Raw genomic sequence first — 15,259 nt, forward strand, 5'->3', positions numbered from 1 at the left:
TATCTAGGCCACTCATTATCTTGTATACCTCGATCAGGTCACCTCTCTTCCTCCTTCTCTCCAGAGAGAAAAGTCCGAGTTTATTCAACCTCTCTTCATAAGGTAAGCCCTCCAGTCCAGGCAGCATCCTGGTAAAACATCTTTGCACCCTCTACACAGCCTCTGTATCTTTCCTATAATAGGGCGACCAGAACTGGAAGAAAGTGAGGGCTGCAGATGCTGGAGATCAGAGCTGAAAAATGTGTTGCTGGAAAAGCGCAGCAGATCAGGCAGCATCCAAGGAGCAGGAGAATCGACGTTTCGGGCTTAAGGGCTGAAGAACGGCTTATGCCCGAAACGTCAATTCTCCTGCTCCTTGGATGCTGCCTGACCTGCTGCGCTTTTCCAGCAACACATTTTTCGACCTGAACTGGACACAATATTCCAAGTGTGGTCTCACCAGGGACCTCACGGCTCTTAAAATTGATCCCCCTGTTAATGAAAGCCAAAACGCCATTTGCTTTCTTAACAACCCAATCCACTTGGGTGGCAACTTTGAGTGATTTATGTCCTTGCACACCCAGATCCCTCTGTTCCTCCACACTGCCAAGAATCCTGTCTTTAATCCTATATTCAGCATTCGAGTTCGACCTTCCAAAATGCATCACTTCGCATTTATCCAGGTTGAACTCCATCTCCATTTCTCAGCCCAGCTCTACATCCTGGTAGAAAAAACAATGACTGCAGAAGCTGGAAACCAGATTCTGGATTAGTGGTGCTGGAAGAGCACAGCAGTTCAGGCAGCATCCGAGGGGCAGTAAAATCAACGTTTCGGGCAAAAGCCCTTCATCAAGAATACAGCTCTACATTCTGTCTATGTCGCGCTGCAGCCTGCAATATCCCTCGATACTATCAATGGCACCGCCAACCTTTGTCTCATCTACAAATTTACTAACCCACCCCTCAACCTCCTCATCCAAGTCATTGATAAAAACTACAAAGAGCAGAGGCCCAAGAACAGAGCCCTGCGGGACCACTCTCTGCCTTCTGTCAGCCAGCCAATTCTGAATCCAGACAGCCAAATCTCCCTGCATCCCATACATCCTGACTTTATGAATGAGCCTACCATGGGGAAACCTATCAAATGCCTTGCTGAGGTCCATATACACCACATCCACTGCTCGACCTTCGTCGACTTGTCTGGTCACCTCCTCAAAGAACTCAATAAGATTAGTGACGCATGACCTGCCCCTCACAAAGCCATGCTCACTGCCTTTAATCACACTATGCTTTGCCAAATAGTCATAAATCCTATCCCTCAGAATTCTTTCCAAACCTTTGCTGACCACAGACGTAAGACGACTGGTCTATAATTGCCATCGATTTCCCTATTACCCTTCTTGAAAAGGGGAACGACATTTGCCTCCTTCCAATCCTCCGGTACGACTCCCGTGCAGAGTGAGGAGGCAAATATCCTCGCCAGCGGCTTAGCAACCTCCTTTCTCACTTCCCAGAACAGCCTAGAGTCTGTGCATTGTGTTTCCATTGGTGTAGCTAATGTCTCTAATGGATAACCAGTCTTTTTCCGAGGGTGGAAATGTCAATTACTAGGGGACGTAGGTTTCAGGTAAAAAGGGCTACGGTTAAAGGAGATGGATGAGGCAGGTTTTTACACTGAGGGTGGTAAGTGCCTGGGATACACGGCCAGAGGAGGTAGTGGAGACGGATACAGTAGCAATATTTACAAGGCACCTTGACAGATACAGCAACAGAGAGGTACGGACCGTGTAGAGGCAAAAGGATTTTGGTTCAGAAAGGCATGATGTGTCAGTGCAGGTTTGGTGGGCCGAAGGGCCTTTTCCTGTGCTATACTATTCTTTTGTTTCTTTATAACTCCATTTGAAAAGGTAATGTTCGGTCAAGTTTATATTTGTAACAGACATTTTCAACAATCCTGCTCTTCATTATTTATTCACCATTATTGAGTTGCCATAGTGTTCTCAGGAATGCAAAAGAATAACTTCAACTGTCAGCTCAGATCCCCATAAACTAAGATGTAAGTAAGATTTATATCGAAATTGCTAAGTAGAAAGAGGCCATTTGACCCAACAAATCTCTGCAGGCCTTCATTCTCTGCTCAACCCATTCTTGTAATCTGATTCCTTGCTCATTCCCAACAAGCAACTGATGTACCCTTTCCTCAACCCAAGCCAGTGACTGGCTTGATATAAAATCAGATTCTACTGTTCCCTCTGTTGAAGCAGGCCATTCAGCCCCTTAAACACATTCTATCATTCCATTAGTTCGTTGTCAGTCTGTACCTTACCTCTGCCCATCTGCTTTGGTGCCATTAACCATACCCAACATAAATCTTCCAGACAAAAAATTCACTACACAATTCGACAACATGACAAATGAGGAAAGAATAATAAAGCAAGGGGTCGTGTGTTTGAAGTCGTTACAGTTTTGATCAAACTGAATCCAGGCAAACTGTTCCACTGGGTCAGAATTTGAGCGTAGGGGTTATTTTGATAAAATAAAGACATGAATGATCTGGATGAAGGGACTGTGGGCATTGTTGCTAATTTGCAGATGACACAAAAGTAAGTGGAGGGACAAGCAGTACTAAGGAAGTGGGAGGCTGCAGGAGTTGGACAGGTTGGGAGATTGGGCAAGATGGAACACACTGTGGGAAAGTGTGAGATTATGCACATTGGTAGAAAGGAAGAATAGAGGTGGAGGCTATTTTGTAAATGGGGAACGGCTTCAGAAATCTGAAGCTCAAAGAGACTTTGGAGTCCTTGTTCAGGATTGTCTTAAGTTTCACATGCTGGTTCAGTTGGCAGTTAGAAAGGCAAATGCAACGATTTGTTTTGATTTGATTTATTATTGTCACACGTACCTAAGTACAGCCAAAAATGTTGTTTTGTGTGCAGGACAGGCAGATCGTAATATACCGTGATCATAGGGTAATTGTACAGAGCAAGGAATATAGAGTTACAGCTGCAGAGAATTTGAATTTGAATTTATTGTCCCATCTACTGAGGCACAGTGAAAAGCTTTATCTTGTGAGCAATACAGGCTGATCACAGAGTTAAGTAGCATAGATAGTAAATAATAGGGAACAGCAGCAAAACAAAAACAGCTACAGGTCAATGCTAAGAGTTTGAGTCCATTCAGTATTCTAACAACAGTCGGGTAGAAACTGATGTGAAACCAGCTGGTGAGTGTGTTCAGGCTTCTGTACCTTCTCCCCGATGGTAGAGGTTGTAGAAAACATTGCCAGGGTGGGATGGATCTTTGAGAATGCTGGCGGCCTTTCCTTGACAGCGGGCCTGGTAGATGGATTCTATAGATGGGAGGTTGGACTTTGTGATTGTCCGGGCTGAGTTCACCACTCTCTGTAACCGTCTCCGATCTTGAATGGTACAGTTGCCATACCAGGTAGAGATACATCCAGACAGAATGCTCTCGATGGTGCACCCATAAAAGTTGGCGAGGGTATTCACTGTCATGCCAAACTTCCTCAGCTGCCTGAGGACGAAGAGACGTTGTTGGGCCTTTGTAACCAGTGTGTCCACATGACGAGTCCAAGAAAGCTTATTGTAGATGACCACTCCCAGGAGCTTGACACTCTCCACTCGTTCCACCTGATGTGGATCTATTGGTCCGATAGGCAAATTGGAGTGGGTCAAGAGTAATGGGGAGGCTGGAGTTGATTAATGTCATGACCAGCGTTTCAAAGCACTTCATGACCACTGAAGTTAGGGCCCCTGGGCGGTAGTCATTGAGACATGCTGCATGAGTCTCCTTAGGCACAGTGATGATTTTGGCCCTATTGAAACAGGCAGGGACAGTGGCCTGCTGCAGGGAGAGGTTGGAGATGTCTGAGAAGACCTCTGCCAGTTGATCTGCGCATGCTCTGAGTGCACGGCCTGGTACTCCGTCTGATCCCATCGCTTTCCTTGGATTCACACGAAGGAAAACTGATCTGACCTTCATGCAGTGACTGTTGGGATAGGTTCATCAGAATAGGTGTTCCCACTCTGCCAGAATTCTGCTCAAAGTGAGCACAGTAGACGTTGAGACGATCAGGGAGGGATGTGTCATCGTCTGCTGTCTTGCACTGTCTCTTTTTAGAACCTGTGATGCCATTCAGTCCTTGCCATAGTCACCGGGTGTCTGTCTGGGTCTCTAGTTGGATCGGTATTGGTCCTTGGTTGTCTTAATGGCTCTGTGAAGATCATACTTGGGTTCCTTATATTTGAGTGGATCTGATCTGAAGGCCACATGCCTGGTTTTCAGCAGGTTCTGTATGCCCTGATTTATCCAGGGATTCCTGTCGGGGAACACCCGGATTGATTCCCTCGGTATGCCGTCCTCCACACACTTGCTGATAGAGTCTGTGACGGTGGTGACGTACCCGTCCAAGGTACCTGCAGCCTGTTTGAACACGGTCCAATCAGCCGATTCCAGACAGTACCGGAGTTGATCCTCTGCCTCCTCTGACCAGCACTGGACCTGTATCTGGAGTTTCCTGCTTTAGCTTTTACCAGGAAACTGGGAGAAGGTGCACAAAAAGCAATATCAATGTTAGATTAAAAGTTGAGATGTCCATTCAAAAGTCTAATAACAGTGGAGAAGAAGCTGTTCATATACCTGTTGGTACGTGTTTAGGCTTTTGTATTTTCTGTCTGACAGAAGGGATTGGAAGAGATTGTAACTGGGGTGGGTGGGGTCTTTGATAATGTTGGCTGCCTTTCCGTAGCAACAAGAAGTCAGATGGAGTTTATAGATGGGAGGTTGGCTTCTTTGATGGTCTGAGCTGTGCACACAATTATCTGCAGTTTCTTACAGTCTTGGGCAGAACAGTTGCCATATTAGGCTTTTATGTACCTGGATAGGATGCTTTCTTTGGTGCGTCTGTAGGAGTTGCTAAGGGTCATTTTGGACATGCTGAATTCCCTGACTGTTAGCATCCTTTTTCAAAAGGGCTAGAATACAAGAGCAGCAATATATTTCTGAGGTTGTATAAGGCTCTGTTCAGGCCACATTTGGAATATTGTGCACAAGTTTGGGCCCCATATCTAAGGAAGGATGTGCTGGTGTTGGAGGGAGTCCAGAGGAGGATTACAAGAATGATCCCAGGGATGAAGGGTTTGTCATATGAGGAACGGTTGAGGACTCTGGATTTGTACTCAGTGGAGTTTAGAAGGATGAGGGGGGATCTGATTGAAACTTACAGAATACTGAGAGGCCTGGATAGAGTGAACATGGAGAGACTAGGACCCAAGGGCACAGCCTCAGGGTGAAGGGATGACCCTTTAGAACTGGGATGAGGAGGAATTTCTTCAGCCAGAGGGTGGGGAATCTGTGGAACTCATTCCCACAGGAGGAGGCCAAGTGATGACCATGACTCAATTGTTGGAAAAATCCATCTGGTTCACTAATGCCCTTTAGGGAAGTAACTGCCATCTTCACCTGGTCTGGCCTACATGTGACTCCAGACACACAGCAATGACTCTTAATTGCCTCTGAGCAATTAGAACTGGGCAATAAACGTGCCTGGCCAGTGACGCCCTCATTCTGTGAATGAATAAAAAGATAGGTTTTTGATTGGTTAAGAATGAAGGGTAACAGGGAGAAGGCTGCAGAATGAGGGTTGAGAAACGTATCAGCCATGATTGAATCATGAAGCAAACCCGATGGGCCAAATGGCTGATTTCTGCTCCTATATCTTATGGTCTTTTAGCACTAGCAATTAATAAATGCAGGAGGAAGATTTTCAGTCCTATGGCAGTGATATTGTGGAACAGATTACAGCTACAGAAGGTGTGACAAGAAACCTTATTGTTATAACAATTTACATTTACATTAGTATTTTAAAACACCCAAGAATGTTTCACAAGCACAACCTTTAGCACTGACTGACATTAGGAGGAAGGACCCATGACACCGAGTTTACCGACTGTCTGAAATTGGAGGAGAGAGGGAATTGTAGAGTTTCGGACCCAGAGATTTGAAATTATGTCTGTTAATGGTGAATTAGAATCAGTGAAGGAAACTGTTCCAATTCACCATGGTGTGTGAGTTGAGCCACTCCCCTGAGGAACTCCTGCACAAATGCCCTGGGGCTGAGATAACTGGCCCCCAACAACCACAACCATCTTTGTATATGCCAGGTATGACTCCAACCAATGGAGAGTTTGCCTGCCGATACCCATTGATTCCAGTTTTGCTAGTGCTCCCTGATGTCAAGGGCTGTCACTCTCACCTACCCTCGAGAATGCAGCTCTTTTTAGAATGTAAGAACTAGGAGAAGGAGTAAGCCATTCAGTCTGTTAAGCCTGCTTATCACTCGGGGCTGGTCTGAACCTCAACTCCACGTTCCTGCCTGCTCTCCATAACCCTTCAGCCCATTACTGATTCATCATCTGTCGACCTCCTCCTTCAATTTACTCAAAGTCACAGCTGGGGGAGTGAATTCTACAGATCCATGACCCTTTTGGGAGAAGTCATTTCTCCTCACCTCTGTTTTAAACCTGATATCAGTTACCCTAAAACTGTGACCTCTCATTCTAGACTGCCCCACATGAGGGAACGCCTTTTCACCATCTACTTTGTCAATCCCTTTTAGCATCTTCTATCTCTCAATTCGATCTCCTATCATTCTTCTAAACTCAAGACAGTATCGGCCTGAACTGCTCAATCTCTCTTCATAAGGCAAGCCCCTCATCTCTGGGATCAATCTAGTGAATCCCCTCTGATTGTCTCCAATACAACTACATCCCTCCTCAAGTAAGGGGATCGAAATTGTGCACAATTCTCCAGCTGCCATCTCACTGATGCTTTCTGCAGTAGCAACAATACTACTCTACCTCTGTGCTCTATTCCTTTAGTTATAAATGCCAAAATTCCATTTGTCTTCCTTATTACCCACTGAATCTGTGTACTTGTTTTCTGTGGTTCATGTATGAGGACATCCAGGTCCCTCTGCAGTGAGACACTCTCAAATTCATTGGTCAGTGCATTCAGTGTCGGAGTTGGGAGGTCATGTTGCAACTGTACAGGACATTGGTTAGGCCACTTTTAGAATATTGCATACAATTTTCAAACTTGAGAGAGGCTGAAAAGATTTACAAAGATATTGCTAGGGCTGGAGGATTTGAGTTATGGAGAGAGGCTGAATAGGCTAGGGTTATTTTCCCTAGAGCATCGGAGGCTGAGGGGTAACCTTTATAGAGATTTTTAAAATCATGAGGGGCATGGATGGAGTGAATAGCCAATGTCTTTTTCCCAGGTTGGGGGAGTCCAAAACTAGAGGGCATAGGTTTAGGGTGAGAGGGGAAAGATTTACCCTGAGGGGCAACTTTTTCACACAGAGGGTGGTATGTGTACAGAATAAGCTGCCAGAGGAAGTGGTGGAGGCTGGTACAATGACAACATTTAAAAGGCATCTGGATGTATATATGAATAGGAAGGGTTTAGAGGGATATGGGCTGGGTGCTGGTAAATGGGACTAGGTCAGATTGGGATGTCTAGTCAGTGTGGATGAGTTGTACCAAAGGGTTTGTTTCTGTGCTATATGTCTTTGACAGTATTTAGATAATAAACTGCTTTTTTATTCTTCCAATCAAAATGGATAACTGTATGCTTATTGATGTTAAACGTTATACACCAAATGTGGCCCTTTCATCTAACCTATAAGAAATCGCTTATTTCTTTACTGCAGCTTAGTCTCCCATCCATTTTAGTGTCATCTACAACTTTGGCCATAGTATCTTCTGTCCGTGAATCCAGCCATTAATGTCATGGCACCTTGGCAACTAGAAAAAGACCCATTTATCCCGTCTCTACTCTCTGTTGGTTCGCCAATACCATGTCCAAGCTAATAAATTCCCCCCAACCCCATGTGATCTTACTTTGTGCATGTACCTTTAATACAGCACCTTAACAAATGCCTTCCTGAAGTCCAGGTATATTACCCCTACAGGATCCCCATTATCCACATTGTTTGTTATATCTTTGAAGAACTCTAGCAAATTAGTCAAACATGATTTACTCTTTATACAGCAATGCTGTATTGTATTGTATTTTGACTTGCTAACTGTTATTATTTCTTCAATAGTGTATTCTATCAAACTCTGAATGATATACGTCAAACTACCTGCCTGTAATTTCCTTCTCTCTGTCTCCCTCTGTTTTTGGGTAACAATGTTCATATTGGATTTTTCCAATCCACTGGAACCTTTCCCACATCTAGGACATTTTGGAATATTGTAACCAATGGATCCATCATCTTTGTTGCCATTTCCTGGGGACATGTCTGCTGTCATATGATGCCTTCAATCCCAATCGTCTGTTCAGTACCTTTTCCCCTAGTAGTGATAATCATTCTAAGTTCCTTCCTTTCTATAACCTCTGCGGTACCCGTTCCTGTTGGGATGGTACTAGTGTTGTCCACCATGAAAAGTGAAACAAAATATTAATTTAATCACTGCGCCATTTCTGTGTTGCCCATTATTAACTCCCCAGCCTCATTCACCAAGGAGCCAATATTGACTGTAGTGACCATGTTTAACTGCAATGAGGAGCTGTGTGAACATGGTAGAATGCTGGCAGAGTGGTGGTGTACAGGCTATTGCTGAGTTGTTAAAAGCCTGTTAGCACTGTTGAAGAAACATTCCATCATTTTACTGATGATCGAAGGCAGATTAATGGGGTGGTAATTGGCCGGGTTGGATTTGTCCTGCTTTTTGTGTACAGGACATACCTGGGCAATATTACTCATGTGGGGTTGCTGTCAATGTTGCAGGGCTAGAACAGTTTGGCAATGACACAGTAAGGTCTACAGTGTGTCTTCAGTATTATGTTGGCAGGACCAATAGCTAGATGTTTCGACACTAGGATTGGCCCCTACCGGTAATGAGGTGCCTATATCCAGAGGTTTCACAGAGCTGCACAACATGAGTGGGCTCAAATGACACTGAAATGAACAGAAAATTGTTGCCTTCTGCTGACTCAGAAATCTTATCATTACTCCCAAATCTAGTCTGGAATGTGTTCGGAAAGTGCTTCAGTGGTGCATTCCGATACATAAAGCACGGTCACCATCACAGAGATTGTTGGCCCAGACTTTACATTAATCAATCTGAAAGCTTTAATCATGTCTTTTTCACATGGGTTTGACTGGCAGAAGGATCGGAGCCAGCCTGGCAGAGGCTGACACTGGCAGCTAGAATGCAGAAGGACAATTGTGTTAGAACAGTACAGCACAGCACAGGCCCTTCGGCCCTCAATGTTGTGGGATCCTGCTGCATCTCAGTTACAGATTTCACCCAGACACTCCGTCCCTCATTCTCTCTTCTCCTTCTCAAAACCTCACTTCAGTTCTTTGAGATTCAAAGTTTGTGAGAAGATTTGTAGCTCGGGTGCTCGTTGTTGTGGTTCTGTTCGCCGAGGATAGCTGGTCGTGTCGTTTCGTGGCTAGTTGGTGTTCATGGATGCGGATCGTTAGCTGTCTTCCTGTTTGTCCTATGTAGTGTATTGTGCAGTCCTTGCATGGTATTTTGTACACTACATTGGTTTTGCTTTGAGAAAATATTTCCAGGGATGTGTGTATTGCAGCAAAAGCAAGGGGTGAAACTGTTTAACACTGGGGAATTGTGTTCAGTTCAGGGCATCACGTGTCAGGAAGGATGTGCAGGCCTGAGAGAGGGTAGAGGAAGGATTCACAAGCCTGGTCCCAGAGATGAGGAAACAGAGTGACAAAGACAGATTGGAGAAGTTGAAAGGAGATGTTCAAAATCCTAAGGGATCAAGATTGGCTAGTCAGGGAGAAACAGTTTCCATCTATGGAAGGATTGAGAATCAGAAAGCACTGATCTAAAGAAGGGCAGGGCAGGAGGAAAACCTGTTGAGGGATTAGACAAAGGAGCAGAATTAGTCCATTCAGCCCATCAAATTTGCTACATCATTCAATCATGGCTGATGTGTTTCTCAATCCCATTCTCCTCCCTTCTCCCTGTAATCCCTGGTCCCCTTCCCAATCAATGACCTATCTATATAAGACCATCAATCCATTAGGATCAGGAATGCATTGAATGTGGTGAAGATATTTTCAATCATTGCCACTGAACTAGTAATTCTAAAGATCCAGGTTCACATCTTTTCAAAGTTGAGGTCAGTCATCTCAGCTCCAGGGCACCTCTGCAGGAGTCCCTCAGGGTAGTGTCCTAGTCCCAACCATCTTCAGCTGCTTCATCAATGACATTCCCTCCATCATAAGGTCAGAAACAGAGATGTTTGTGCAATATTCATCATCATTCGCCAGATTCTGAAGCAGACCATGTTCAAATGCAACAAGATCTGGAAAATATCCAGTCTTGGGCTGAAAAGTGGCAAGTAACATTTATAGTACACAATGATCATCTCCAACAAGTGAAAATCGAACATCTGCCTCTTGGCATTACTGAATGCCTCACTATCAACATCTTGGGGGTTACCATTGACCAGAAATTCAAGTGGCCTCACCATTTAAGTACAGTGACCACAAGAACAGGTCAAAGACTAGGAATACTGTAGCGAGTAATTCACCTCCTGTCCAGCCCCATCTACAAGTCAGGAGTGTGAGGGAATTCTCCCCACTTATCTGGATGGGTGCAGCTCCAAATCCTCAGACAGCACCTTCCAAACCCATGACCACTTCCACTTGAAGGACAAAGGCAGTAGATACATAGGAACACCACCACCTTTAAGTTCCCCTCTAAGTCATTCACCACCCTGACTTAGAAATATATAGCCGTTACTTCAGTGCCACTGGGTAATTTGATCTGAGTGTGTTTGAGTTTTGGATAGCCTTTGGAATGGGACTGTGAAGGTTACTTTCTTTCCTGAAGCCAATGTTTCTGGATTGGTTGATTTGCATTGGTTAAAACAGATTATCGAGCAAAAACACCTCACCCTTCAGTTGTGTCCATATGTACTCCCTCCCACGCACCTTTGTCTCACCTTGCGAATAATCTACTCTGAACTGTTGTTTGTGTTTGTCCAGGTTCTTTATCAATGGCTCTGACATTGATTGTCACCCTGGGTGAGCCAGCAACTCCAATGTATATCGCAGGTACACACACACTTGTCAGACGTGTTGACTAATGATAATGTCCTCTTTGATTTGCAGTTGCCCTTTACAGAGAGCCATCACTACATGAGTTGGCGGAGGTTCTGTCCCGTTCTGGAACACCCACCAAGAGTCGAAGTGCCTCTGCAGTGCTAAACGGGGGAAAGACGGTGAGTCAGACTGAATCGACGTAGCTGCCTGGAGGCTCAACCCCTGTCCAGACAAACCACGATACAGATGCCGTCAACATATCACTAGCAGACAGTCTCTTTCTGTTATAAAATGATTCAGGAAACAAGCTACTAATGAGCTGGGTAAAGTCGCACTCCTATCAGCCTCTTAGGTCCTTCTGATTTTTCTGTCAGTGGATAAATTTTAGCCGAGAAAATGCTTGTGCATCTCACCAAACACTGGGACGGCCGATGAAACATCATTTGTGGGATGTGGTGCAATGGAAGGAATGCCATTTTATCCCATCATCAGATCCGTCTCCAGGAAACAATTCATAACACAATTCGCAACCTGTTCACAAGCTGAAAACAATTTACAGCTCAGCAGTGAACACACAGGCTCACAGGCACACACACACACATTTACAGGCGCGCGCACACACACACACACATTTACAGGCACACAGGCACACACACAAACACACACACACCATTTACAGGCACACACACACACATTTACAGGCACACAGGAACACTCACAAACACACACATTTACAGGCACACAGGCACACATACAAACACACACAGGCACACAATCATGTGCGCGCACACACAGACGCGTGCACACACACACAAACTGACACACATAGTCACACACACGGGCATGTGTGCACGCGCACACACACACACAGACACACAGGCATGCACACACAAACTCAAACATAACCACAAACAGACACACACAAAATGAAGCAGACCATATTTACTCCTGCCAGAGGAATGTAGCCACCTTTGGGTTTTACTAAAGGAACGAGGAATCAGTAAACAGTAATTGCACCCCGTTCTTGGCTTAGTGCTGTTCAGTCCCACTTGATACACTTGCACCCAGTTTCTTTTCTTTAGTCTGATGATAGTGTTTTGCTATACTGCAGTTCTACAGCTTTTTTTATACTCCAACCAACAGTGATAGGATTACTTTCAAAAACTAATCAGGGTTGCGAAAACAAAATAAATGAACAGAATGAAGTCAGTGTCTCAGGCAAAGTGGTTAAAAGTGTAACTTAGAGCAATCTTGATGACAAGGGTTTCTAGTTTGTAGTAACAATAACCTTCTAGTGAAACTCTTAGAGTGCAGAAATCCCATCCATTAGCAAAACGCACCCTCGTGACTCGTTCTCACCTTAGGCATTTGCACATTGACCTTGTTGTGGTGGTTTTTACTCTTGAATAAACTGTGGGGTTTTGGGTGACTTCATTTTTATAACAATGTGGAAAGTCTTATTTGTAAGAGTCTGCCAGCGCCTCTGTTCATGTACTGGGCAATGGTGGCGGTTAGTGTGACTGAACTTCCCTTTGGGCAGTTTATCCTCAGCTGATCCCAGTACACAGTACACACAGGTTCTTACTATTCTGTCAATTAGTTTAGATTTTTATTTTAATTTCTCTGTTGCATGGGAGAAAGCTGGTAATAATGGAATAGAGTTGCATGATGTAGGATCTGTATTTTAAACATGTTGGATAATGTGCTCCGAACATTACATGGGTTATCAAGTACATGCAGTTTTCCTGCTTCTGTACTGGCCAGATGTTTATTGTTTGTTGTATACACCATCAGATGCACTGAATAAAAGATTTCTATGAAGGTCTGTTTTCAACGTGTCTTCATTTTTGTGAGTGCCTTTTGATATATATGTGTGGATTTGTGCATTTGCCGTTAGATTCTTGTTAAGTAAAGGGGTGGGTGAAAGGTTATCAAGAGTTGGTAGGAATATGGATTTGAGGTTACAATCAGATTAACCAGACACTTATTTAATGGCAGAGCAGTGGAGAGACGCTGAACAGGCTGGGGCTGTTTTCCTTGGTGTTTCGGAGGCCAAAGGGTGACCTTATAGAGGTTTATAAAATTACGAGGGGCATGGATATGATAAATAGATAAACTCTTTTCTCTGGGCTGGGGGAGTCCAGAACTAGAGGGCATAGGTTTAGGGTGAGAAGGGAATGATTTAAAATGGATCTAATGGGCAACGTCTTCACACAGAGAGGGGTGAGTGTGTGGAATGAGCTGCCAGAGGAAGTGATGGAGATTGGTACAATTGCAACATTTAAAAGGCATCTGTATAAGTATATGAATAGGAAGGGTTTGGAGAGATATGTGCCAGGTGGTGGCAAGTGGGATTAGATTAGGTTGGGATATCTGGTTGGCATGGACGAGTTGGACTGAAGGGTCTGTTTCCATGCTGTACATCTCTATGACTCAATGGCTGAATAGCTATTCTTGTTCCTGGTCCATCACACCTGGAGTATCGTGTGTAGTTTTGGCCTCCTTATCGAAGAAAAGATATACTTGCTGTAGAGGGAGTGCGCAAAGTTTCACCAAGTGATTCCGGAGCTTTTCTTATGAGGAGAGATTGGGCAAACTGGGTTTGTATTCACTGGAGTTGAGTAAGATGGGAGGAGATCTCACTGGAACATGAAAATATCTGTCAGGGCTGGCCAGACTGGATTCAGGGATAATGTTTCTCATGGTGCCCCAGAACAAGAGGTTTCCCTGTCAGGGTTGGTGCTTGGTGGGGGGGGGGGGGGGGGGGGGGTTGGGGGGGGGAGAGGTGAACCTGTGGAATTCTTTAACATGAATGGATGTGGAGCCAAATTATTGACTTTGTTTAAGAAAGAAGGTTTTATCTGGAGGCTTTTTGTCACCAGTTCAGGCCCTAAAGTGAGGAGTTAGTAACTACATATTGCTGGCCTGAAAGCAGCCCCTGAGCGGCCCTGTTACCACTGGACTCACCCCGCTGATGCCAGGTCCTGTACTGAACAAACACTCACTCCTCAGCCACAAATCCCCAGCTCCACTGCCTGGGGCGGGGGCACAGAGAAAGGGACTACATAAATAGATATCTTCATTTGTTACTCTTAAATGTAGACAAATGCTCCACTTACTGTAAAAGCAAAATATCATGTATACTGTGTATTTGAAATAAAAACAAAAAGTTATGAAAATATTCAGTATGGCACAGTCTGAGGAGAATGGTCATGACAATGTCAACTTTCAAAAACTCACAGGAGCTTTGGAAAGTACAATGTCACATCTATTCCACTTTATTTGTGAAGATACAGTAGATGGAGTGAAAAGACCAATGGCAAGACATCATCAGATTGGATAATAAAGATCCTGTCTGCTTTCCAATTGGTTGTGGTCACATGAAACACAGCAAGGATGGAGTGTAGAGACCGGAGAGCAAGTGATGAAATCTGGAAGAACACATCCAATCATAGTTAGTGTTTCTGAAATGGTTCATGGTTGTATTAAATTGCAGAGAAAATGGTGTGTGCCAATCCCTGCCCAAGTCTCAGGATGAGCTCATTTACTGAGCCCTGAGAAAGTTGCATGTGGGTCAGGGAATTCACACCGATAGAAAACTCACAGGGATGAACTCCACTGACCCCACAAATTCCACCAAGTGTCTTTAGGAATGTTCTCACAGTTTACAATACTCTTAACACATTAAAACATTTCTCCACAAATATCAGCAACATTAGGAACTGAGATGAAAGAAGTCTAATATTGAAATAATACAAAGTTGAAAATAAAGACTGTACTAACTCAGAGAGCCCAACTTGAAAGGAGCATCATTTATTGTTGAGCACCAAAATAGGAACACTACTCTGGCACGGAGCCTGTCCCCGTTGCTCTGAAGGGAAGGGTGGAGAAGAGCAGAGCAATAGTTATTGGGGACTCGACAGTTCGGGGCACAGATAGGCGGTTTTGTGGGGGCGAGAGACACTCACATTTGGTATGTTGCCTCCCAGGTGCAAGGGTACATGACGTCTCTGATCGTGTTTTCCGGGTCCTTAGGGGGGAAGGGGAGCAGCCCGAAGTCGTGGTCCACATTGGCACCAACGACATAGGTAGGAGGAGCGCTGAGGATGTTAGGCAGGCTTTCAGGGAGCTAGGTTGGAAGCTCAGAGTTAGAACAAACAGAATTGTTGT

General features: G+C 44.5%; 1 protein-coding gene across 4 annotated transcripts in view; it reads left to right on the plus strand.

Moving 5' to 3' along the window:
- The window catches only part of LOC122557442 (fibroblast growth factor 13-like), a 294,295-nt gene extending 282,606 nt beyond the window's left edge, over positions 1-11,689 (plus strand). For all 4 annotated transcript variants that reach the window (XM_043705201.1, XM_043705199.1, XM_043705198.1 and 1 more), the window contains exon 5: positions 11,159-11,689. In XM_043705201.1, coding sequence (XP_043561136.1) covers positions 11,159-11,292 — 134 coding nt within the window. In that variant the 3' untranslated portion in view covers positions 11,293-11,689. The remainder of the gene's footprint in view (positions 1-11,158) is intronic.
- The last annotated feature ends 3,570 nt before the right edge of the window (positions 11,690-15,259 follow it).

The sequence above is a fragment of the Chiloscyllium plagiosum genome, chromosome 15, assembly GCF_004010195.1.
Source record: "Chiloscyllium plagiosum isolate BGI_BamShark_2017 chromosome 15, ASM401019v2, whole genome shotgun sequence".
In the NCBI taxonomy this organism is placed as follows: Eukaryota; Metazoa; Chordata; class Chondrichthyes; order Orectolobiformes; family Hemiscylliidae; genus Chiloscyllium; species Chiloscyllium plagiosum.